The 25,052-nt window shown below is 39.0% G+C and overlaps 1 protein-coding gene across 3 annotated transcripts in view; it reads left to right on the plus strand.

Annotated features, from left to right (window-relative positions):
• Positions 1-25,052, plus strand: part of PDS5B (PDS5, regulator of cohesion maintenance, homolog B (S. cerevisiae)) — a 92,853-nt gene that overhangs the window by 59,447 nt on the left and 8,354 nt on the right. For all 3 annotated transcript variants that reach the window (XM_009888388.1, XM_009888391.1, XM_009888389.1), the window contains exons 22-29: positions 872-1,008; positions 7,949-8,072; positions 14,543-14,747; positions 19,233-19,347; positions 19,723-19,855; positions 20,526-20,645; positions 21,010-21,072; positions 23,775-23,920. In XM_009888388.1, the coding sequence (XP_009886690.1) occupies positions 872-1,008; positions 7,949-8,072; positions 14,543-14,747; positions 19,233-19,347; positions 19,723-19,855; positions 20,526-20,645; positions 21,010-21,072; positions 23,775-23,920 (1,043 nt within the window). The remainder of the gene's footprint in view (positions 1-871; positions 1,009-7,948; positions 8,073-14,542; positions 14,748-19,232; positions 19,348-19,722; positions 19,856-20,525; positions 20,646-21,009; positions 21,073-23,774; positions 23,921-25,052) is intronic.

A 25,052-nucleotide genomic window follows, 5' to 3' on the forward strand; every position in this document is an offset into this window, starting at 1 on the left:
GTGAGACCCCACCTGGAGTACTGCGTCCAGCTCTGGAGTCCACAACATAAGAAGCACATGGACCTGCTGGAACATGTCCAGAGGAGAGCCACGAGGATGATCTGAAGGCTGGAGCACCTCTCCTATGAGGAGAGGCTGAGAGAGTTGGGGTTGTTCAGCCTGGAGAAGAGAAGGCTCCGGGGAGATCTTATTGCGGCCTTCCAGTACCTAAAGGGGGCCTACAGGAAAGATGGGGGGGGACTTTTTACTAGGGCATGTAGTGATAGGAGGAGGGGTAATGGCTATAAACTGGAAGAGGGCACGTTTAGATTAAACATTCGGAAGAAATTCTTTACTGTGGGGGTGGTGAGGCACTGGAACAGGTTGCCCAGAGAGGTTGTTGAGGCCCCATCCCTGGAGGTGTTCAAGGCCAGGCTGGACGTGGCCTTGGGCAACCTGGTCTAGTGGGAGGTGTCCCTGCCCATGGCGGGGGGGTTGGAACAAGATGATCTTCAAGGTCCCTTCCAACTTAAACCATTCTATGATTCTAAGTATAAATTGTTTTGCTTATTCCATGGTGTTTAATGGATGTAAGCGCAATTAAGAAAATGTTTTCACAGAACAAAAGATGTGATTGCTTAGGAGAACAAACAGTTCAAACTTTAACTAAATATTGTATGACTTTTATTTGCTGTAATACGTGGTTTTCAGTGAAAAGTTGCTATCTCGTGAGAGTACATCTAGTTATCTTTCAGTATTTAAATGATGTTTTGCAGCTTAGGTTTGTGGCAGCAAAAAGCACTTGGGAAAATACTGTATGATTAATATGAAGATTATTTTTAAAATGAGGTTCACAGTGTGATTTGACTTCTGCATATCAAATTTTTTTCAGATTCAGGCCATCAAGATGATGGTTCGATGGTTGCTAGGAATGAAGAACAACCACAGCAAGTCAGGAACTTCTACTCTGAGGTTGCTAACAACAATATTACACAGTGATGGAGATTTAACAGAGCAGGGGAAAATTAGGTATGTAATAGGTCGTGACATTTAGCCTGTGATGATGCGGTGGGGCGAGTTTTAGTCAAAGTAGTACTTAAACTATTCTGTTAGACTGCTTAACAATTTATACATCTTATTTCATAAGAACTACTGGTAAGGTTGGCTGGATTCCAACGTAAGTTTGAGTCTCAAGTTCTCTAACACTGTAGATAGAGCTGTATTTTAATGTTTTTATCTTGTTTGTTTTATCTCTTTCTTCAAAGGGCCAGTACTCATATTGTAAGAATAAACTGTGTAACTTCCTCTTTCCCATTGAAAATAGGTTTTAATTTTTTATGCAGCTTGGTCTTCCTGATGTACCAGTTGTTGCGTATGCCACAGGCCGATAGGCAGGCTTTCTAATAAAAAATAATAGCACATTGCAGTACATAAGGCATTTCTGCTTGAAGGCAGACTTTAATCCCTTGAGGCCCCTAAAAGCAAAAGGAAGAGGGAAATGTGTGAAGAGGATTAACTGCCAATAAATAATTTACCTTTTAGGTGATTGTTAGACAACTTATTTGTTTTTCTAGGTATTTTCTTAATCCTCTGCGGTAGGAGAAGGGCCAAGTTGTCAGCCACTATTGCTTGCCAAACATTGAAAATTTATGTCTCCAAAAGCTGTTAAGGGCATGGATGGATTGTGCCTGTATGAGTAAAAAGTTTTTAATTTGGGTAATAGGTTCTGTCTGCATATTCCCTGTATGCTGTGTGTGCAAAATTGCAAACCTAATAATTGTCTAGTCTGTTATCTTTGTAGCAACAAGTTCGTTGTAAATAATTATTTCATAGTTTAAAATTCTGTAATATGACCATTCATGGCTGGTACTAGGGAGTTAAGTGGCAGTAATTCAGCTTTTCAGCATAACTGCTTGAGCATATTCTTTGCTTATCAATTCTGTAGGTCTTGTGTGTTTTCTTGCTTGGAGTGATGATTCCTTACTGTGCATGTTTTAGAAGCTTAATTTTCCCACTCTTTTTGTACTCAAAACTATAAATAATAATAGAAACTGTCTATAATGCTGTGGTCACTTCTCCATTGTGAAAGGTAACAGAGGGCTGGGGATCCTTTTAGGGGAGGGAGAAACCTGCAATAACATCCGAGGTTGCTCTGAAAGCAACCCTTCAACACCAGAGGATGGAGCTCTGCCTGGGGATGGATGATGAGGTAACTGAGAGCTTATGGGTTAGGATTAAAGAGCAGACTGGTATGGGTTGACATTGTAGTGGGTGTCTGCTGTAGGCCCCTTGACCAAGGAAAGGAAGTGGATGAAGCCTTCTGTAAACAATTAGAGACAAATCTATGCTCACAGGTCTTGGCCCTCATGGGGAACTTCAACCACTCCAATATCCGCTGGAGGAGCAACACAACAGCACATAAACAATCCAGGTGCTTCCTGGAGAGCATCAATGACAACTTCCTGAAACAAGTGAAAGAGCAACCGATGAGGAGAGGTGCTCTGCTGAACATCATACTCACCAACAAGGAGGGACTTGTTGGGGGTGTGAAGGTTGAAGGCAGCCTTGGCTGTAATGACCATAAGAGGTGGAGTTCAGAATCCTGAGGGCAGCAAGGAGGGCAAAAAGCAAGATCACAGTGCTGGACTTCAGGAGAATGGACTTGGGCCTCTTCATGGATCTCCTTAGTGTAGAGTGCCATTGGATAAGGGCCTGGAGGGAAGAGTGGCCAAGAAAGCTAGTTAGTTATATTCAGGCATCCTCTCCTCTCAGCTCAAGAGTGGTGAAAGCAGAAGGTTAGCCAATTATTTCAGCAGACCTGCGTGGATGAGCGAGGAGATCCTCAAACACAAAAAGAAAGATTGAGAGCAGCCCTGAGGAGAAGGACTTGGGAGCACTGGTGGATGAAAAGCTGGACATGAGCCGACAATGTTCACTTGCAGCCCAGAAAGCCAACTGTATCCTAGGCCTCATAAAAAGAAGCATGGCCAGCAGGTCGAGGGAGGTGTTTCTTCCCTTCGACTCCGCTCTGGTGAGACCCCACCTGGAGTACTGCCTCCAGCTCTGAACCCTTCAGCACAGGAAATACATGGACCTGTTGGAGAGGATGCACAGGAGGACCACAAAAATGATCAGAAGTCTGGAGCACCTCTCCTATGAGGGCAAGCTGAGAGCGTTGGGGTTGTTCAGCCTGGAGAAGAGAAGGCTCCAGGGGGACCTTACTGCATCCTTTGAATACTTATAGGGGGCCTATAAGGAAGATGGGGACAGGGTTTTTAGCAGGGCCTGTTGCGATAGGACAAGGGGTAATGGTTTAAACTAAAAGAGGGTAGATTCAGACTAGACATAAGGAAGAAATAATTGACAATGAGAGTGGTGAAACACTGGCACAGGTTGCCCAGAGAGGTGGTAGGTGCCCCATCCCTGGAAGTGTTCAAAGTCAGGTTGGACAGGGCTCTGAGCAACCTGATCCAGTTGAAGATGTCCCTGTCTATTGCAGGGGAGGTTGGACTAGATGATCTTTAAAGGTCACTTCCAACCCAAACTATTCTGTAATTCTATGAGGTACACAGAAAGTGGAAGTAGGGACAGGTAACCTGGCAGGAATACAGAGAACACTGCATGAGACACAGTTAGGAAAGCAAAAGCCCAACTGGAATTGAATCTAGTGAGGGATGGCAAAGGCAACCAGAAGAGCTTCTTTAAGTAAGTGAGTGACAAAAGGAAGACTAGGGAAAATGTGGACCCATTCGTGAACGAGGCAGGAGCCCTGGTGATGGGATGTGGAAAAGGTTGAGGTACTGAATGTCTTCTTCACCCTCAGTCTTTACTAGCAAGCCTTACTTTCAGGAATCCCAGGCCCTGAAGACCAGGGGAAGGTCTGTAGCAAGGAAGACATGCCCTTGGGGGGAAGATCAGGCTAAAGAATACTTAAGAAACTGGACATGCATAAGTCCATGGTCCTTGATAGGATGCACAGGAGTGGTGTGGGAGCTGGCAGATGTTATTGTGAGGACACTCTTGATCCTTGTTGAGTGATCATGGTGATTGGTAGAGGTGCCTGAAGACTGGAGGAAAGTGTATGTCTCTCCTGTCTTCCAAAAGGACAGAAATGAGGACCCACAGAACCAACTACAGGCCAGTTGGCCTCACCTCAGTCCCTGGGAAGGTTATGTACTTGGGTCCCCAGTACCAGAGAGATGTGGAGCTACTGGAATGAGCTCACTGTAGGGCCACAAAGATGCTTAAGGGGTTGGAGTATCTGATGGATGAGGAAAGGCTGAGAGACCTGGGACTGTTCAGCCTAGGGAAGAAAAGGCTCAGTGGGGATCTCATCAATGTGTATGAATAATTTTTCTACTGTGAGGGTGACTGAGCACTGGTCCAGGTTGTACAGAGAGGTGGTGGAGTTTCAATCCTTGGAGATACTGAAAAGCCATCTGTACGCTGTCCTGGGCAGCCTGCTCTAGGTGACCCTGCTTGAGCAGAGGGGTTGGGCTAGATGACCTCCAGAGGTTCCTTCCAACTGTAACTGTTCTGTGATTCCCAGTATTGCATTTTGGGAAAGCCCTAAGCTGCAAGGTGGGCAGGTCTCCATTGTCTCTGTGTGAGCTATACTGCCTGTGCTAACAAGTACTCTCAAAACCTGAAGCAGAGGAGAAGATGTTTAAGGCGCATTCGTTCTGCATGGTGCTTGGTAGTATGTTGCTGACACTTCCTGACCTTCATTCTTCACCCTTTGAGAACGCGATGAGGATATCTTCTCTCTGGCAGTGCTTTCTGTGTCCCTGCTGTGCAAATCTGACACTGCTCTTTCCGGGCTTTGGAAAGAGTAAAATTGCCTGTTCAGTACAGAACATAATCTTTTAAACTGTACTTGATCTGATGTCGTTCTACATGGAATCAATTTTTTGTGTTTGTGGCTTGCATTTGTCTTTTAAACTAAGTATAACTTGCTAAAGATAATTGAATTAACTGCAAGTGGCAGGGTTCAGGAGACTTGACCTCATGTAGGCCATTAGTCATGTTGTAATGATCTTGGCGTTACTGTCCTCATCAGCCACAAAAATGACTCTGTCCCCATGCCTCTTTAGATCTACACAACTGTACTTTTCAGTGACAGTGTAAGGGAATGGGATTTTTTAAATTTCAAAGCATGGTTCAGTCTAGAGTGTCAGGTGAAGGCAAGGTCCCACTTGGAAAACAAATAAACAAATCCCTGCTCTCGTTTATCGTTCTCACTTTGAAGTAGTAGGATTGATGACTTTGTTGAATTGGTTTAAGACAACAACTGAATGCTTTGAGATGTTTGCATATATAGGTTAAATTCACCAGTGTTGGAATTTTTTTTTAGTATTGAATTTTGTCAATAAACAGTATCTTGACTGTCCTGTCCAGGTCTTTATTCTGTATTTTATAAGTCATAAACAGTCCTACAAATTTAAAATTCAAGATTATACTAATATTCTATTTGTGGTTAGGTAAAACAGCTAAGTTGAATCTTGTATGTCTTTGTAGTAGGATTTTAAATTTAATTTATACTAAGCATAAAATAGGAGTATTTGAGTATCAAGGAGAGTAGCTGTTGCTGAAAGTATTGATAGTAGTTTTGAACCTGAACTGAGATTTTTCTGAAATGCTATCTGCGTCTTCCTTAAACTGAAGCTTATCAAGATAAAAATGACTTTAAAACTTTGGAGTTTAAAAATGCTGTGTTCTGTGCTGTAGATAATTTGCTACACCATCTGGTATGCAACGTTTTCAGAGGTTGTATTCAAAAGACTCTTTTTATTCCATGGAACACGGAAAATTGGACACTGGCATTTATCCTCTGGAGTAGAAGAAAAAGTGTTAACTGCTATTTTGTAGAGTGAGAGATGATTATGCAACAGATATGTTTTCAAGATGCATTTATTTGGGTTATCTTTGTGCAGCCCACCACCTTAATTAAGACTGTTTTGCATCTTTCCATGTGGTTGCACTTTTGTTATAATTTCAAACATCTGGTCTTGAGCCATAGTAACAGCACTCCAGAAAACAAATGTCCAGGTCCCTCTTGTATCTGTTAGAGAGCTTCTGATAGGACAAGGGCATCCCTGGTACTAATTTTCAAAATTATTAGGAGTAGTCATAAAATGCAATTAAATCGTACAGAAGCTTTTATTTCAGCCCTAATAATTGTGTGTTTTGGGATAATGCAGATCAGAAAGCTTTTGGCTGTAACAACTTGATGAAAAATAAATCCTTAGTTGAGACTTTCTTCTAAGATAATCCTTTTGGGGAATAAGACAGACCTGATTTTCGTCTTTAGCTGTAAGAATAGTATTCAAAACCGACACTGTCCTCCTCTTCCTTCCCACAGCATGCATACACGCTTGTGGGTATTTGCGATATGTATACTCTCTAAAGATTTGGCCAACTTTTTGTGTGAAATATCTTTGATTCAGTTTTCAGAATTAAATGTAAATGCTACCAAAGCTGAGGAAGATTGAAAGTTCTTAATTTTATCCTTCCCTTTGGTTCAATCACTCTGCACTTGTAAGGCGCTATTGCTCAATTGTCACTGAAGTCCAAAAATTGAATCTTTATGGAGTTCGCTTATCACAGTAGATGCAATTTAAAGTGAAACTTAGCATTTAAGAACTAGACGTTAATCATGTTAATCATGCCTTGTTTGAAAGTTAATGCAGCTTTTGTCCTGTTACTTGGTTGCTTGTCATCTATTTGGTTTGTTGGGTTTTTTTAAATGTTGTGGTTTTCTTAAAACAGAGGTGCGTATAAAGCCTGATTAGATAAATTTTAAGGTTTAAGCTCTTTAGTAGGTATTTTTATCATGCACTCTGATTAATAATGGTTTTTCAGCTTATTCTTTAAATGCTTTATGCAGTTTTCATTATAATGGGTTTAAGATGACAGTGTTTGCTCTTCCTAAGGATAAAGGGCAAATGATTAAGAAGTTAAACAGTATTTGTCCTGCTTAAATGAATAATTATTTCTAAGTAAGAATATTACTTGATTCCTGCTCCAAATTATCAAAGGAAAAAGCTGTACTTGCTACTTCTGAATAGAATTCATTAGTGTTGTGAGTGATGCATAAAACTTCTTAATTCTTTTGTGTTTGGTCTGAAGAAAGGCAGAAGTAATATATTTTACTGAAATAAATTTTCTAAGAACAGTGAAAGCTCAACTGAGTTTATTAATGCACACATTAAGTGGATATTAGTTTGCAAAGCTCACATGAAGATGCTTTTGATACTCTGATAACCTTTGTAAATATGGTTGTAAGTTACAGAAAAAACCCTTAATCTTTTGATCTGAAAATTAGCAAGTGCTTGGAGTGTTTTGCTAGGTGAGAGTGCAATTTGGGTGTGCAAGTCAAGTAACAATGCTTTCAGCATGTTAAAAATTTTTTCACTGGCTAGATCCTTTTTGATGTTTTCTTAAAAATACAATTCACTTAGCCACCTATCATAATATCGAATTAATCTTAATTTATGTTGACTTGAGCTATCATTGGTAGAAAAAGTTTGGCAACTTTGAGGACTAGAAATGGGCTACTTCTTTGGCAGGAGCCCCCTGCTGAAGAAAAACCAGCATGCTGAACAGAAGTATCTTACAGGCTAAATGAGGTCTCTGAGGGCCAGTTTGGGCTGTGCTGGTCCAGTGCACAGCTCAAGCTGTTTCACACCCATGTGGAACTGCTAGGAAGCTTCAAGGAATGTTTTCATTACTAAGTTGGGGCAAAGTAATAGGTATGTGGTAATAGGCTGTAAAATGTGGTGCTGTGGAATCTACTTTTGGTTTGAAGTTACTTCTGCTGTTGATTTGGGGGGGTTGGGGCATGGAAACTCTTCATTCTTTTTAAAGTACCTGTTTTTCAGCAATGCAAACTTGTTGGGATTTAATTATGTCAAATATCTACATAGTTTTTTACTAATTAACCTTCATAATCCATGTGCTTGTTTTTCAGTAAACCCGATATGTCTCGGTTGAGGCTGGCTGCGGGGAATGCTATTGTGAAGTTGGCACAAGAACCTTGTTACCATGAAATCATCACCTTAGAACAGTACCAGCTGTGTGCGCTAGCCATAAATGTAAGGAAATTAGGTGGGACTTGTGGGTTTTCAGCAAATGTATGAGTATATATGTTGTTTGTTCTGAATGTTGTGTATACTTCTGCTAATCTGATTTTATACAAAATGTTCAGTCTTGGCATGAATTTATTTTCCCACTACATAATCCTGAAAACTGATTTTGGATGAGCATTAGATCTGTAGTACTGGGCTGCCCAGTGGGGGAATGCTAACTTAAAGTAGTGAAAAGTTAGGAATTCAGTAGCAGAAAGGAAATAACTTTCAAATTGTAAGTAGAGATATAGGAGTCCTGTGTGTTCCTGTCTTCTAGACTTAGAAAATTCTACAGAACTTGATTCATACCCCAAGAGTAAGGTAATCATGGAGAGGCTTGTGGTGGTGTTACTTGTGTAACTGCTGGTATTCTTCTGACTTTACAAAAGTCAAGAAATCCTCTGGAAGGAATCCCTTCCAGAAGATATTTTCAGTAATAGGGATATTCCATCACAGACCTTAATTCCTGTGGCTGGCTAAAGCTTTAAAAGCTGCAATCCATTTTAAATGTCAGACGATTTTAAATTTGCATTTAATATTAGCAAATACAAAGTATAGCTCCTGTATGGATATTGTTTGTTTTCACATAGAGTGTCTTTTAAGTTCTTAATTTTTTTGGAATTGGCTACAGTTAGGCTAGAAAAATCATTTGTGTACCAGGGGAAAACAATCTGTGTTAGGCTTGTGTATTGTTTTAACAACATTTATGTGGATTTTAAGCTTTAGTGTTCCTACAGAAAGGAGCCTTTACTTAGTTCCCAAATACTATGAAAAACAAGAGAAACGGAACTAAACTTAAAATTCAGAAATTCAGTGGTAATAACTGAAGGGGTTTACATGCAAAGCGAGGACTGATAATTTTCAGTCTTCCTATACCAAAACCTAATAGAAATGTTAGTCTTGTGTCAAAATGAATTCATTCTAAAGATTTTTACAATTCAGAACAAAATTAGTAGAGACAAAAATAGCCACTTACTGTAATGACAAATAGATCTGTCTCTGTTCCGGAAAGGATACTCTAGCCGGATAATGTCATGCCAGACTAGCCTTGCCAATACAGTCTTTGCATGTTCTGTTTCCTTCTTTTGATCCCAGTGATCAAAATCTGTTCGTTCATTCAGTCATTTCCTTCCCGTGGCAAAATTTTTTAATTGCAAATCGTTAACCTTGTGGTTCTTCTCTATCAGAATTAACCTTCATTGGTTTTACTCTCTTTTCAATATGTTAGGTGCAAGCTCCCTGGGGTCCATTTCATCACTGTCTCTCCCTTTCTTTTTTGCTTCTTATTTTCCAGCTGTATCAGTCTTAACTGTTTGTGGATACTGATAACAGATGTGTTGTCACCTTTTTTACTATCTTTGGGTCTAATGCTTACCTGTCCTCAGTTTTCGAAAGGGGATTTTGAGAGATGAGATTTAAATTAGAACAACATAATAGGGTTATCAACATTTCTATACAAGTTAGTATCACATTTTACTGTAGAATCATAGAATAGTTCGGGTCGAAAGGGACCTCTAAAGATCATCTCAAACACCTTGCTGTGAGCAGGGATATCTTCCACTAGATCAGGTTGCACAAAGCCCCATACAACGTGACCTTGAACACCTCCGATAATGTCGCATCCACAACTTCTCTGAGCAACCTCTTCCAGTGGCCTACCACTCAATGTAAAACATTTCTTCCTAATGTCCAATCTAAACCTACCCTCTGTCCGTTTAAAAACGTTGCCCCTTATCCTGTCACTACAAGCACAGGTAAAAAGTCTTTCTTCTTTTTTCTTATAAGGTCCCTTCTAATATTGAAAGGCCGCTATAAGGTCTGCCTGGACCCTTCTCCAGGCTGAACAACTCTTCTCTCAGCCTGTCCTCATAGGAGAGGTGTTCCATCCCTCTGACCATTTTCATGTCCCTCCTCTGGACCTGCTCTAACAGCTCTATATCTGTCTTGTAATGGGGACCCCAGAGATGGATGCAGTACTCTAGGTGGGGTCTCATCAGAGCAGAGTTGAAGGGAGAATCACCTCCCTCGACTTGCTGGCCATGCTTCTTTTTATGCAGCCCAGGAAATAGTTGGCTTTTTGATCTGCAAGTGCATGTTGCCAGCTTACATCCAGTTTTTCATCCACCAGTGTCCCCAAGTCCTCCTCTGCAGGGCTGCTCTTAATCCATTCATCCCCCAGCCTGTATTGATACTGAGGATTGCCCCAACCCAGGTGCAGGGCCTTGTATTTAGCCTTGTTGAATTTCATGAGGTTTACATGGATCCACTCCTCAAGCCTGTCCAGGTCCCTCTGGATGGCATCCCTTCCCTCTAGTGTATATACTGCACTAGTTGGCTTGGTGTCATCCACAGATTTGCTGAAGGGTATACTCAATCTTGCTACCTGTGTGATTAATAAAGATATTGAACAGTACTGGTCCCAGTATTGACCCCAGAGGGACACCACTTGCTACTGATCTCCATTTGGACACAGAGTTTTTGACCGCAATTCTTTGGACGCGGCCATCTAGCCAATTTCTTATCCATTGAATAGTCTATCTATGAAACCTATATCTCTCCAATTTAGAGACAAGAATGTTGTGTGAGACTGTGTCAAAGGCCTTACAGAACTCCAGGTAGATGACATTGTTAGCTCTTCCCTTATCCACCTACGCAGTCACTACACTATAAAAGGCTACTCGATTAGTCAGGCACGATTTGTTCTTTGTGAAGCCATGTTGGCTGCCTGTAATCGCCTCCCTGTGGATATCCATGTCTTGACATAGCCTCCAGGAGAATCTGTTCCACTATAGTATCACTTTTGTCATTTTTTCTCCTTATTTATTGATATTTCTTTGCCTTATGTGACTTTCTTACTTGCTTACTAGAATTTAGATTGTATAGAATCATTTAGGTTGGAAGAGACCTTTAAGATCATCAAGTCCAACCGTTAACCTAGCACTGCCAAGTTACCACTAAACCATGTCCCTCAGCACTACATCTACTTATCTTTTAAATACCTCCAAGGCCGGCGACTCAACCACTTCCCTGGGCAGCCTGTTCCAGTGCTTCGCAACCCCTTCTGTGAAGAAATTTTTCCTAATACCCAATCTAAACCTCTCCTGGTGCAACTTGAAGACATTTCCTCTTGTCTTATCGCCTGTTACTTGGGAGAAGAGGCTGACCCCCACCTCACTACAATCTCCTTTCAGGTGGTTGTAGAGAGCGATAAGGTCTCCCCTCAGACTCCTTTTCTCCAGACTAAACAACCCCGATGCCCTAAAACAACCCCAGTTCCCGCAATGGCTTCTCATAAGACTTGTTCTCCAGACCCGCCCGCCCAGCTTCGATGCCCTTCTCTGAACACGCTCCAGCACCTCAATGTCCCTCCTGTAGTGAGGGCCCCAAAACTGAACACAGTACTTGAGGTGGGGCCTCACCAGTGCCAAGTACAGAGGTACAATTACTTCCCTAATCCTGCTAGCCACACTGTTTCTGATACAGGCCATGATACTCATGGCCTTCTTGACCACCTGGGCACACTGCTGACACCCCCAGGTCCTTTTCCACTGGGCAGCTTTCCAGCCACTCTTCCCCAAGCTTCTAGTGCTGCATGGGGTTGTTGTGATCCAAGTGTAGGACCCGGCAATTGGCCTTGTTGAACCTCATACCATTGGCCTCGGCCCATCGATCCAGCCTGTCCAGGTGTAAGCTCTGTCAAGACAGGAATTCTGCCTTTACTTTTCTCTGCAGCTCCTAATGGATTTTGAATACTTAAGAATAACTTTTCTAGATATTGAGGTCTTCTGCAGTTTCCTTTCCCTCTGCCAGGCTATTGAGTTCACATCCTCAGATGCAGAGTAACTGTAATGGTTTCAGTGACTGTTGCACTCATAAGTGGTACTGTATGAAACTGCTATTTGGTTTTGAGATATTTGCATGTGTACCTATGCATACATATTTGTTTGTACTTAGAATTTTTAGTATCAGAATCCATTTCTTGATGGTAGACACTGATTATTCTAAAAGTTTATTCATTCTTAACGCTGTCAAGTCTAGTCACAAACAAGGACGTTCAAGTGACGTCAAGGCCAACTCTAGTATTACATAATTTAATTTACAGCACATTTTCTTTAAGTGGGTAGATCAGGAAGCAGATTAAACAAAAGGAAAAGCTTAATTTTTAAGGTCTCTAATGGTTGCTCAGGTTCTGCTGTGGGTCTGTGCTGGCTATTTTTTTTTTTTTGTCTGAGACTGCCATTTTGTAATGTGGAATGATTATAGCACAGAATACGTAATTAAGTGTAGTCACTAATTACTGTATTAAGTTTGCACTGGTAAACTGAGACTTTGTGATGATTAAATGCATGTAGTTTTAGTAATTTTAAAATAAGTTATGTACACATTTAGCCAAACCTGTAAGCTCCCCAGCAAAGTTCTTTGATCTGCAGAACAAATTGTGATGTCAGCAGAGCTTCATACTGAAATAGAGTAGAAAATAATTGAGCACAGTGTGAAGTACTTCAGTGTTTAACAGGCTTTAAGACCAGATTTAAGATCTAATAAGCTTTGCTGTTGAAAATGCAATTTTAATTGTATTTAGAATAGAACTTTTAGATTGCATAACTTTCATTTGTTAAAAAAACATCTCAAAGCTTTTTCAGTTTCTGTTGTCAACTCTGAGAGTGTTTTAATTGTTTAAGCAACTCTTTGTCCGCTTTCAAGAATCAGAGTTGTATCTGAGGGGTGCATGCTGCTTTGTAAATATGTATGTTTTTTTAAAATACTTTAAATGGTGAAATTCGGATTAATTGGCATTAAATTCAGAGAAGTAGGTACGTAAAATTGGGCTAATGTATGGGGTTTAGTTGCATGCTATAAAAAAACCATAGAATTTGGTTGAGTTTGGTCCCCCTTCGTCTCAGTGAACTAGTGTAACTGAGCTGAATTGAAGGTTATCCTCAATATTAAAAGATAAAGAAACAATAATCATTCCGATTTGTGCCACACAACACCACCAGTACCTATGAACTATACCTTCCTTTGTCCTCTGAGTTAAGGAGGACATGCTTCCTTCTCAGTATACCAACTAGGCAGAATTCTCTTTTAAGTTTTCCAAAGGCTTTAGAGTTAGGTGATGTTCCTGCTCAGGAAAAGAGGTCTGTATCTTAGCCTTCTGCTAGGGGGTGGGTTTGCTATAAAGAGGCAATACATCTTGAGTAGTCTCACAGTTTGGGTTTGTGATCTTGGGTTGCTTCAACTCTGGCTGCAGCACGTATTTCAGGTTTCAGTCCATAGAGGAAGACTATGGCTTGAAGCACAGAAGGGAAGATGGGGCCTGATGAATTTCTTCTCGATTTAATTTTTGGGTGGGGGGAGAGGGAGGCTTGGTTTATCTAATACGTGATCTCTTTTGATGCCACTTGTGAATTTGGCAGAGTCCGTGTTACCAGTGGCTGAGTTTTGTCTCTTTGCTTCATGTTGGCTGATACCTGAAAACCCTTTTCAATTCTTTCCGGTTTCAAAATTGTCATTTGACTAAAATAGCTGTTTATTCCTGCTAATGTTTTTTCTTCATATTTAGAGATGATAAATCTCTCCTCTTGACCTTTTTTTTTGGCAGATGAAATATGCTAAGCTGTTTTCATGGTCTTGTTTATCTTATGCTTTTCTGTACATTTTCTTCCGTTTTCCGCAACGACTTCTATTAACCTGTGTTACTAAATGGGCCTGTGTTACTAAATGGTTCATGGTATATCGAATGATGTCTTAAAGTATGTAGGTTGTTTTCATACAGAGAATTTTAAAGTTCCTATCTTGTCTGGAAATACATTGCTTAATAAATTGTAGAAGTACATGTGCCACTTTCATATTATTTTACTTTGTGTTATTTGGCACGGGTTGTTCTCTTCCACGATCAGTCATAGTTCATAGGTTTCCCCAGTATAATGGAAATGCTTGGTGCTCTCTTCAGTGTTTGACCTTACCTTATTTGGTAATTCTGTTGATTATTTTTTTTTCCTAACATTAATGGCTCGACGGAAATTTGTGAAATGGCAGTAGTAAAATCAACTCAGTAGTTACTGGGGGCTAAACACTGTTTTGGTGTAGATCTTTGACTTTAGCTCCACAAAGCAAGCAGTCCTATTGTAAACGATTACATTAACTCCATGCTAAATTAGGCCTTGGCTCTGTGTGTGATACCTTCCTGCACACTTTCTGAACTTCAACTCTTCTGCTGATCTTAAGGGAAGCTTCAACTGATTATTTCAATTTAATTGCTCTGAATTGACATTAAAATACATTCTTACGATTCCTATGTTTCTGTGGCTGCAAGGTCTGAAATTGATTTTGGCATGTTTAACCAGGCTTCCATGTTTTATTTCACAGTCTATATTACTTTTAGAAAAGTTTACTGTTACATGTTTTGGTTTTGCTTTTTCCTTTTTTTTTAATAGGATGAATGTTACCAAGTGAGACAAATATTTGCTCAGAAACTTCACAAAGGCCTTTCTAGACTACGGCTGCCACTAGAATATATGGCTATTTGTGCACTGTGTGCAAAAGATCCAGTGAAAGAGAGAAGAGCTCATGCTAGGCAGTGCCTTGTGAAGAACATAAATGTCAGAAGGGAATATCTGAAGCAACATGCAGCAGTTAGCGGTAAGAAAGAATAAGTTGCTTTTTGGTACAAGTGCTATAGTTAAAATGTAAATGGGGGTGGAGTGTGAAAATATTGATGGTTTTCTGTTTTTATACGTAGAACGTCTGTAAATTTAAATCATGGGTATCTAATGAAAACTGAAAACATACTCCAGATTTTCTTTTGAGTTTTTTAACAGGCGTTTCTGAGATCTTTCCATTTTGTTCAAAGCTGTGTAAATGCTTATGCCTAAGTATATTTGAAGTGAAGTAGCTTTTCAAGGCAGTTGTGTACTGTTTGAACTTAATGGTTAATTATGTTGTAAGTGAAGTGAGAGTGATTAATTTTACCTCAGTAATTAATAATATGCAACCTTAATGACATAAATGCTGTACTAAATTGACTGTCTTTGCACTGGTATGAGTAGCTTCTTATCTTGTCTTACGCTGTCAAAGGGCTATATTTGTAGGCAATTCAGGATGAGTTTATGTAATTCTTTCTTCCCAGTGCCAGCAGTCTGATCATGGGAATGCTTTGTAAGTTATTATGGACTAATATTAGCTATTTTTCTTTTATAAAATCAGTCTTTTTCCCTTTTGGCTTACTCAAAGCTACACATATGCAGTATGACAACACCAGTATATGGTTGTAGGAAAAAGTAGACCTTTATGAAGAGCTATAGGCATTTTGAATAAGAGTTTTTGAAAATTTTATTTCTTTGAAAGATTACGGATCATTTGGCCTTTGTGAAATGAAGGGGATTTTTTCATCTCGTCTTAGGATAGACCAGACCTGTTTTGTGAATCTGATCTCACAGATGCTCTCAGATAACTGATTTCCTTCTGCATTTACGAATCACAGACTTTATATTACCCGTGTCAGTCTGTATGTGCCTTAGTCCCCTTAGACTTTGATCAGACAATAAGTCTGCAGAGAAATCCTTTTGTGTGTTATTAATTAGACTTGAAAAAGAATCACTGCTTTTTTCCCTCCTCGATAACATGTGAAAAAGAAAAATCCATTGAGCAAATGCCTCTAAGTCATCCTAAGACTATTCTTCCTGAAAGTTGAAAACTCTTTAGTTATGTAGGAGGCAAGTATAAGAATTCTCATATGATTAAAAGTAATCTCTGATTTCCCAACTGTATTAAGATAGATGATGCAAAATTACTATCAAAAATGTGTAGAAGAAAATAAGAGGAGCCTAGGTGTGTGTGATTCTTTTTATCCAGTGGGACCTGAAAGTGTGCCTGAATATTATTTTTTTTTTTCTTGCTGAAAGACTTACCTTAAGTGATGCCATTGATTTTTATGTACTATAATCCGTGAGAAGTCCAGATTAAATACAGGTTGCAGGATCTTTTGAGAATTACAGTGTTAACTTTGTGACATTCAGATTGACCAGTCTGAACTTTTAACAAATAAAATGTCTTGAACTGTTTACATCTTAAAAAAATCATTATTGCAGTAGTACAGCTGAAGCTCAGCTCTGGTAAGATCATACTATTTAAATGTGTATGTGTCTCCCTCTGTCATTCTCCCTGCTTGGCCATGTGGTAACTCAGGGTAGTAATGACGATAGTACATCCTTTGAAAAGCTTCCACAAAAAACTAAAGGTGAGAATATGCATCTTTGATTAATGCAGTTATTTTTCTGAATCTATAAATGTGTGATTTTTGTGATACATTTTTTTTCTTGAAAACTTGGTACAGGTGAAGAGGATATATTTCAGATATTTTGGGGGATTTCAGCATTTGTTGAAAAGCTGGTAAACTTCTGTATACCTTGCCTAAGGAAAACTTCCTAAGGACTGGTATCAGACAGTAAAATGCCTTTTCCCTCTACCCTGACCTTTTACAGGCTCGCAGGAATTACTCTCAGGCCTCTTAAATTCTCTAAATGCTATTCAGAGTGGAAGCCACTCAAGAAACTTATTTTGATTGTGTATCTGTTACTGGTTTCATCTGGGTACAGACGTGTCTTGCATAGGAGTCTTGGTTTTCTGAGGCTGGGCTTTTACTTGCAAGTCAGTAAGTGGGGAAAAATTACAAGAGTAAAGATAAAATTTTTTAACAAGTTTCTCTCCTAAATGCTCATAAAGGCCTGTCATGAGGGGTTTTGGCACATTCTAGTTTCAAATGCTGGTAGTTCATGTCTGTAAAGCCAACCTTTTGGGTTGTGTCTTTCCTCATTAGAGATGAGGAAAGAATATGGAAATACTTTTTTTTTTTTTTTTTTGGTCACGATAGGGGTTGAATATAATATGTGTCAATATTTGTCCCTTCCTGTTTTGTCTGCATCTGGTTCACTTTGTTTTTGAGATCCAGATGGAATTATTACTAATAGTTTTATGTTAGAAATGGTACAAGGCAGGAAGTTAATGAAACACTGAGTTCATGAGCTCTTGATGAGTATTCTATTGAAGTTGCTAGTTAATACAAATAGAGGGTTGGTTTGCCTGAGACATGTCTAAGGCAAGCCAATTTTGCTAGTGTTCTGAAATCATAATTATGTTCTTTCTTCCCTGCCACATCTTCATCTTTTTATGTAGTTATGCAAACAGCTACTGGCTAAAATGCAGGACAGTGCTTGAAGAAATGAAGGATGTTTTTAAAGTTAATAGTGGAATGGCAATTGAAACATTAAAAATGGCTTTGCAAAGTACACTGGATTTCAATTGCATAAATATAGCTTGAAATAGAAAGAAATTGGGTGATTTTAGCGTTTCTTTCAAACCTTATGTTGGCTTACAGTCTATGTAGTAGAGATATTACTCTTGATAATTAACTGCATCAATGGCAATGGCTTTCTAAAAGTGTATCCTTGGAACTTGACAGCAATATCTTCTGTGGGCCCTTATTAATTTTGAACACTTTCCTTGCTATTATGAATGAATCCAAATATTTTATGTAGGCTGTGCATTATCCCTATTTATGCCGACCTTTAAGAATGGGATAGATCGAGTGAGACTTATGCATGGCAATTGTGTAGTTAGTCTTGTGAAACCTACAATAATGATGTATTTTATTTGATGTGCACATTATTTGTCAAGAACATCTCATATGAATACATATATTAGAGATAAAAATGTCAGTGTTCTAATGTATTTAAAAATAGTTTTCAAATATTAATATATATATATATTGATTTACAGATGTTTGGACTTCATAACCTAATATGGGATAGTTAAAAGCTTACTAAAAGAAGATTTTCCAGACTTGGTCATGTCTTTCATGACCATTCACTAGCTCAAAAATGTGATTTTTTTTTTTTTTTTTAATTTTTTTTTTTCTTTCAAAAGTAGAGCCAGGAATTTCCCTCCTTCCTTCATATGTACATTCAAGTGTTTATCCATGGGCATGTTAATACTGTGACTTTGCGTTTGCCATGAGCACTGAAGATCAGATGCTTGTACCATAGTAATATAGATAGAATACTAACATGCCTTCCTTGCCTACCATCCTGCCTGTTGAGCAGGGTACAGGTTTAATAACTTAGGTGAGCTATGCATCCTCCAGTTCCTCTCAGTCATTAGGCTAAAGGAAACAGTGTGTTTGTTTTCTGCAAAATGCTTTTTGACTTCTGGTGTTCAACTTGTGGTTTTGTTTTCCTTGCCCCGTGGGATATGACCTTTTTTATTCTGATTTTCGTCATCAAACTTTGAGGTGCTGAAGTTCAATCTGCATGGTGTTGGTTAGCTCAGGAATTTGTTACCTTATGGAGTGTGTATTTTGTCATCATAACTCTGAGAGGGGCTTTGGCAACAATCCTTTTTGAATCCCTGAGGAAAATAGGCCATCTGACTGTCGCAATGTAGGAAAGACTTTCTCCCGCAGTCCTTGCTTAGGACTACTTACGAGTGTCGGAGGATGCTAGAAAAAGTTTTGAATGCTTTGAATGTCATAGTTCATTTATGCTGCTCTGTTAAAGTGGGATTGGGCCTTTCAAACTCACTCCGCTACTACTTTGTTATAGCTTTCATGTAGCCTCCTATCCCTTCTTTAAACAGGTAAGATAGACTGTGGCAATTTGACTGCAAAGCTCCTGAAAAGGGCATTTATTTCTGTTCTGTTGACAGCAAGGCTGTACACTGCAATGTCCAAAGAAAGAGTAGTAGCTTATCCTGCAATTGTGCTGGTCTCACATTTTGCAGTTAACATGGATTTTGTGATCTATCCTCACTTCTGTTTTTCAAAGTCTTTCAGAATACAGGCTTTGAACCAAGTAAAGGATTGGGAGTAGGGGGTGACTGTAGATGTATCCTCAAGGTAGCTAGAAAATATGCAGTCCTGAGTGAGAGATACTTAAAATCTTAATTATTGCATGCTTGACACATCTGCACATCAACCCTGAGATACAACATCATAAAGAAATGATGAAGGCTCACATGTGCCTATACTTTATCTTAATGTATGCTGAACTTAAATTTTGCTCTTTCCCATGTAGTAGAAAATCATATTTCCTGGTATGTAGTCTTTTGATGTGTCTTTCTTCTGCTTTTCAGAGAAACTGTTGTCACTTCTACCAGAGTATGTTGTTCCTTATACTATCCATCTTCTAGCTCATGACCCAGATTATGTCAAAGTCCAGGACATTGAACAACTCAAGGACATTAAAGAGTAAGACTACTTTCAATAGTGTTATTTCTGGGGTTAAAACAATCTAACTTTATTCTAAGTGAAATTTTAATTCATTGTGGTACCCTAATACACTGTCCAGTGCACGTAACAATAGCAGTTATTTCTGTAAAATATCATGAGAAATAGTATATATGCTTTTTTTAGTGCTCTGTGATATCTTAGAGAGGAACTTTTACCTTCTACTCATCCTACCTTCATTTCTTTTTTTTTTCCAAAGAATTAGTTTCCCAGAGTTAGACTGGTTCAAATTCATAATACTAGTAAAACCTAAAGCAAACCACTTTCTCAAATGTGCTTTATAGAAGAATTTCTTTTGCATTTTTATTCATGAGGAGTACTGCATTTCTCCTTCAGGTGCCTGTGGTTCATACTAGAAATATTGATGGCTAAAAATGAAAACAACAGTCACGCCTTTATCAGAAAAATGGTAGAGAATATCAAACAGACTAAGGATGCTCAAGGACCAGATGATCCCAAAATGAATGAAGTAGGTGACACATTTTGATTGGAAATGGCATTTAATTCCGGTCTGCTTCTGGAAATTGTTTTTTGTTTACACACCAACTTTAAAATATCTTTCAATAGAATCATATGTAGGAGATGATACTTTATATACTGTAATGATTGTATTTATTGTAGTATAGATGACAGTTATTTTCCTATGATCTGTAAGATCATAGGAATCACTAGATCTTGCATATTTGCAAGGGATTTGTAATAGTTTGGAGTCCTTCTGTTTCTGTCTCAGTAAGATTATTAAATGTTAAGAAAACTACATGTGTTAGATGTCTCCAGTGTGTAGTGAAGGTATCAAACTCTGATCTTGTTTTTGAGGTTTTTGCATCACATAATGTACAGATGAGATTTGGTTTTTTAGCTTTGTCTTTGAAACCATGGCATACACTATTCTTAAGTGTAGAACGATCATGAAAGCTAGCTCTCTTTAGCTGCTGGGCGTAAAGTGCTTTTGTCTTTTGCTCTTCTATTATAGTACGCTGCAATACGCTGTTTAAGATGCAAGCTAATGTTAAATCTGTAAGGTGATTGTTTTTAAACTGTGAGTTCTTCTGTACTCAAAAGATACTGTCTTTTGTCAAGATTTTCGATACACTTCTAAAGTGTTATTTGTTTGGTTTTTTAAATTTTATTATTTACAGAAACTATACACAGTCTGTGATGTAGCAATGAATATCATTATGTCAAAGAGTACAACATACAGTTTGGAATCCCCTAAAGACCCTGTACTTCCAGCCAGATATTTTACTCAACCTGACAAGGTATACCATGGCACTTAATTTTTCTTGAGATAAATCTGTTTAAGTCTTTGTTAGTTGTAATTCAGGTTTGGGTTTTTTTTTTAGTAGTTCTTGTAACTTCAGACTTCTCCCTATTATAATGTAGTTGAAAATGTATGTATGTGTGCATATGTTTTCATAAATATTTATATATGCTGATTCCTCCCCCCAGCCCCCCAATATATTGTTGATGAGCTTTAAAATTTCAAAAGCATAGATGGCGTAAAGAAAATCTTTCAGTACTACTTCCAAAATGTACATGTCTTGGTCATTGATTATTGCTATCTTAGTCATTGATTATTACTGTGATTTCTTCCCCCCCCCCCCCCCCCTGCTTTCTTCACAGAATTTTAGTAACACCAAAAATTACCTTCCTCCGGAAATGAAGTCTTTTTTCACTCCTGGAAAGGTATGTATGGTGTGAGGAGTTTGGGGGTTTTGGTTTTGGTGCTGTGTTTGTGGCTTTGGGTTTGTTTTTTTGGTTTTTGTTTTAAAGAAAAATAATATGTAGTTAATGAAACACTTCACGTTTAAGAAAATAGATTGTTTTTGCCCAAAGGGTTTATATACCAAAAGTTAGTAAACATGTAGAGAGGAAGAGAGAGCTAGAAGGGAAAACTGCTATTGTCTGTGCTGGGTTGTGGTAATAGTAGGCAAAGCCTGTTGTCTTTAAAAAGAAAGAGTAAAAAAACCCCACCCCATAATATTTGGCAAGTTGGCAAAATGGTTAAGTGTTTCTACAGAAGACTACAATATTGCTTATGAAGTGACAGCTATGGAAACTCTAATTTATGTGATCTTTAAAATAATTTATATTAATCTTTGGCAAAGCTGAGTACCGTTTTACAGTATCTTACAAAATAACTAACTGTTCTGTGGTTATATTAATTTGTTCTTCCTAAATATGCGTTGTATTGAATGGTAGTGTTCTTTTTTTCTCTAAAACTAAACTTGTGTACTCTTTAGAATAAAATTAAAATCTAGTAAAGGAAAAGACAGATTGTGGTTTTCATCTAGACTAATATGTCTTGTTCCAGATTACAGAACATTCATTTGCTGCCTTGCAAAAGAAATAAAAAGCACAGCATCCTTCACTACCCTTAAATTTGCTAATGAAGCATTAGTTGTGAGCTAGTAACTTACTAATAGAGGAGGAATGCAAGTTAGGAAAAAATGCAGATGTACAAGAGCATCTTTTTGATTAGAAGTTGAAAACCAGCACTTATTGATTGGAATAGATCATCACTATATTGCGCATTTGAGAATTTGAATTCCACCGATTAGAGATTTGCTTCTTACTGAAGATGCAAAAGTTTTTCAAAAGAGGTTGTGTGTCTTCCAGTTTCTGATCAGTAGTCAATATTAAGTTCTCTCCTCGGGTTTTTGACATAAACCATTCTTGCTTGTTTGTCCTAAACTTAAATATTTATGTCTAATGTGATAACATTAAACAAGAAACATGGTTTATGCTATCACAAAACAATCACAGAATGTTGCAGGTTGGAAGGGACCTCTGGAGCTCATCTAGTCCAAAGCCCCTGCTCTCTCAGGCTTTCCTCACATGAGAAATACTCCAGTCCCTTCTTCATCTTAGTGGCCCTCTGCTGGACTCTCTCTCATAGCTCCATATCTCTCATATATCCCAATTGAATTTTTTTGAATCATAAGGTAGCTTTTATATAGTTTTAAATTTCTAGCACCAGGTACTCCAGCTCCTTTTTTGTTGTTCTGAAATTTTGTAACAAACAGCAGAGGTGTATTTGACCACCAAAAACTTTCAGTTGCTTCACCATTGTGAGAGCAACCTGAAATGAGAGTTGGTCTAGGGAGTCTTATTTTTGGGAATGGAAGATTAGCTTGAGTGGATGTTAGTGGGGTGGATATAAGCAGGGAGCAGTATCTGAGGGCAGCAAGGCTCTGTGGTAAGGGAGGAGCTGTTAGCGCAGGCCCTGTTAGTGTTAGTCCCTCCTTAGTAGGAAGTCCAGTCCGGTGTGAATTTGAACATCTCTCTGCTTTTGAGCTCTTTCTGTATTCGCTTATTGATTAACATTAAGTTCTAAACTAATAGATGTAAATTTTAAACTGGATTTTGTTCTCCAAGGTTTATTTTTGGAAAGGATATGCTGTTTTTCTTGTACTCGGTGCAGAGTGAATCTTTGGGATAAGTGTAAGATTCCCTCTGGCTATAAAAGTATAACCAGCACAACCATGGTGCATACCTCTGAAAAAGGAACACTCAAAGCTGCTATGTTGTGCATGTTGAGGTTTTTTTTTTTTTTTTTGCTGTCACTAACTTTAGACATAGCTAAAATCTAATATTGAAATAGAAGATGGATCATACTAAATAATGAGAAATGTGGGGAATGGTCTTTAATTCAATATTTTTGCATGTGGGTGTCTGGCGTAAAGGTCAGTTTTCTTTAGGAGTAACTGAACTCTTTCAACTCTTTCAAAAGTTAGTATGAGCTGAGGTATTTGGCATGTCTGAGAGATAATCCACTTAAATGAATAACCTGAAGCTCACCAGTGTCTGGAAGTTTTGGCACCTATTAAAAGCCTAACATTTTTAAATCTGTGCATGAAGTATCGGAATCTTCTCCACAGTATTTGATTTTCAAGATTCTCATTCATTCCCAGTTGAAACTAGTGTGATTTGTCATTACAGCTAAGCCAGTTTAATGGCTGCTTTGCTGAAAGGGGAAAGGGCCGTCCTACTGCTGTTTGTGTTTTGCCAGTACAGATGTTTATCTGATCCAAATGGTGAGCTGGCTGAGGCAGCTAGATCAGCAGAAAGCAAACAGCACAAAAAGTGCTGAAGTGGCATACTGCAAGGTCGGGTTAGGCGCTACCAGTACTACCAGTAAGAAGAGTACAGAATATAAGGGTAGAGAAAAGATTACCAGTTTTGATGGCAGCTAGCTATTTGATTGCAGCTTTGTCAGCTTCCTTCTGGTGTCTGTTGTAACTTTCATATGAAAATGTCTATTGCTTTGTGTTAAAATTAAGATGTTGATTGCAGAAAGTGAAATCTATGAATATTTTAAGCATAGTACATGTTAACAATATCTAAACGTGTAGCTTAAAATAAAGGAAATATATTTTTGGTTTCAGCCCAAAGCAGCCAATGTTCTTGGAGCAGTTAATAAGCCTCTTTCGTCAGCAGGCAAGCAGTCTCAATCCAAATCTTCACGAATGGAAACTGTAAGCAATGCCAGCAGCAGTTCAAATCCAAGCTCTCCAGGAAGGATCAAAGGGAGGTTGGTAGACAACAAAGGAGCTTTGATATTTCAAGTATTTGTAATGGAAACTTTGAATATTTCTATAATGCTTTCTAAGTGAGAAACAGAAACCTATTACCTTATTTTGAAGTAAAGTTATATTACCACATTGGTATAACTGAAACCATGAATTTGGCTTTCTAACCGCAGAAATAAATTTGCTTTTAAAAAAGATAAAACTCAGAATCAAATCACATCCAGAGTTTTCTGTACGACAGAAGAGCCTCATGTTTGTGGGTTTTTATATATATATATGTACACACCACCCCCCCACCCCCATGTATATATGTATATACACACGTGTATATATATGTGTGTGTGCATACATAAATCTGCAGATTATAGAATCATAGAATGGTTTAGGTTGGAAGGGACCTTGAAGATCATAGAGTTCCAACCCCCCTGCCATGGGCAGGGACACCTTCCACCAGACCAGGTTGCTCAAAGCCCCGTCCAGCCTGGCCTTGAATGCTTCCAGGGATGGGGCATCCACAGCTTCTCTGGGCAACCTGTTCCAGTGCCTCACCACCCTCAAAGTGAAAATTTTTTTCCTGATATCTAATCTAAACCTACCCTCTTTCAGTTTAAAAGCATTACCCCTCATCCTATCACTACATGCCCTTGCAAAAAGTCCCCCCTATCTTTCCTGTAGGTCCCCTTTAGCTACTGGAAGGCTGCCATAAGGTCTCCCTGGAGCCTTCTCTTCTCCAGGCCTGTCCTCATAGGAGACGTGCTCCAGCCCTCTGATCATCTTTGTGGCCCTCCTCTGGACCCGCTCCAGCAGGTCTGTGTCCTCCTTATGTTGGGGACTCCAGAGCTGGACACAGTATTCCAGGTTGGGTCTCAGCAGAGCAGAGTAGAGTGGCAGAATCGCCTCCCTCCACCTGCTGGCCACGCTTTTTTTTATGCAGCCCAGGATATGGTTGGCCGTCCGGGCTGCGTGCGCACATTGTGGTCTCATGTTGAGGTTCTCATCCACCAACACCCCCAAGTCTTTCTCCTCAGGGTTGCACTCTATCCATTCTCCACCTAGCCTGTATTTGTTCCTACGAACCTTGTGGCTTCCTGTAATGTTAACAACACATCATAGACAATGAGGACTGGTAGGCCA

This window comes from Charadrius vociferus, unplaced genomic scaffold (genome assembly GCF_000708025.1).
Source record: "Charadrius vociferus isolate BGI_N301 unplaced genomic scaffold, ASM70802v2 scaffold16, whole genome shotgun sequence".
In the NCBI taxonomy this organism is placed as follows: Eukaryota; Metazoa; Chordata; class Aves; order Charadriiformes; family Charadriidae; genus Charadrius; species Charadrius vociferus.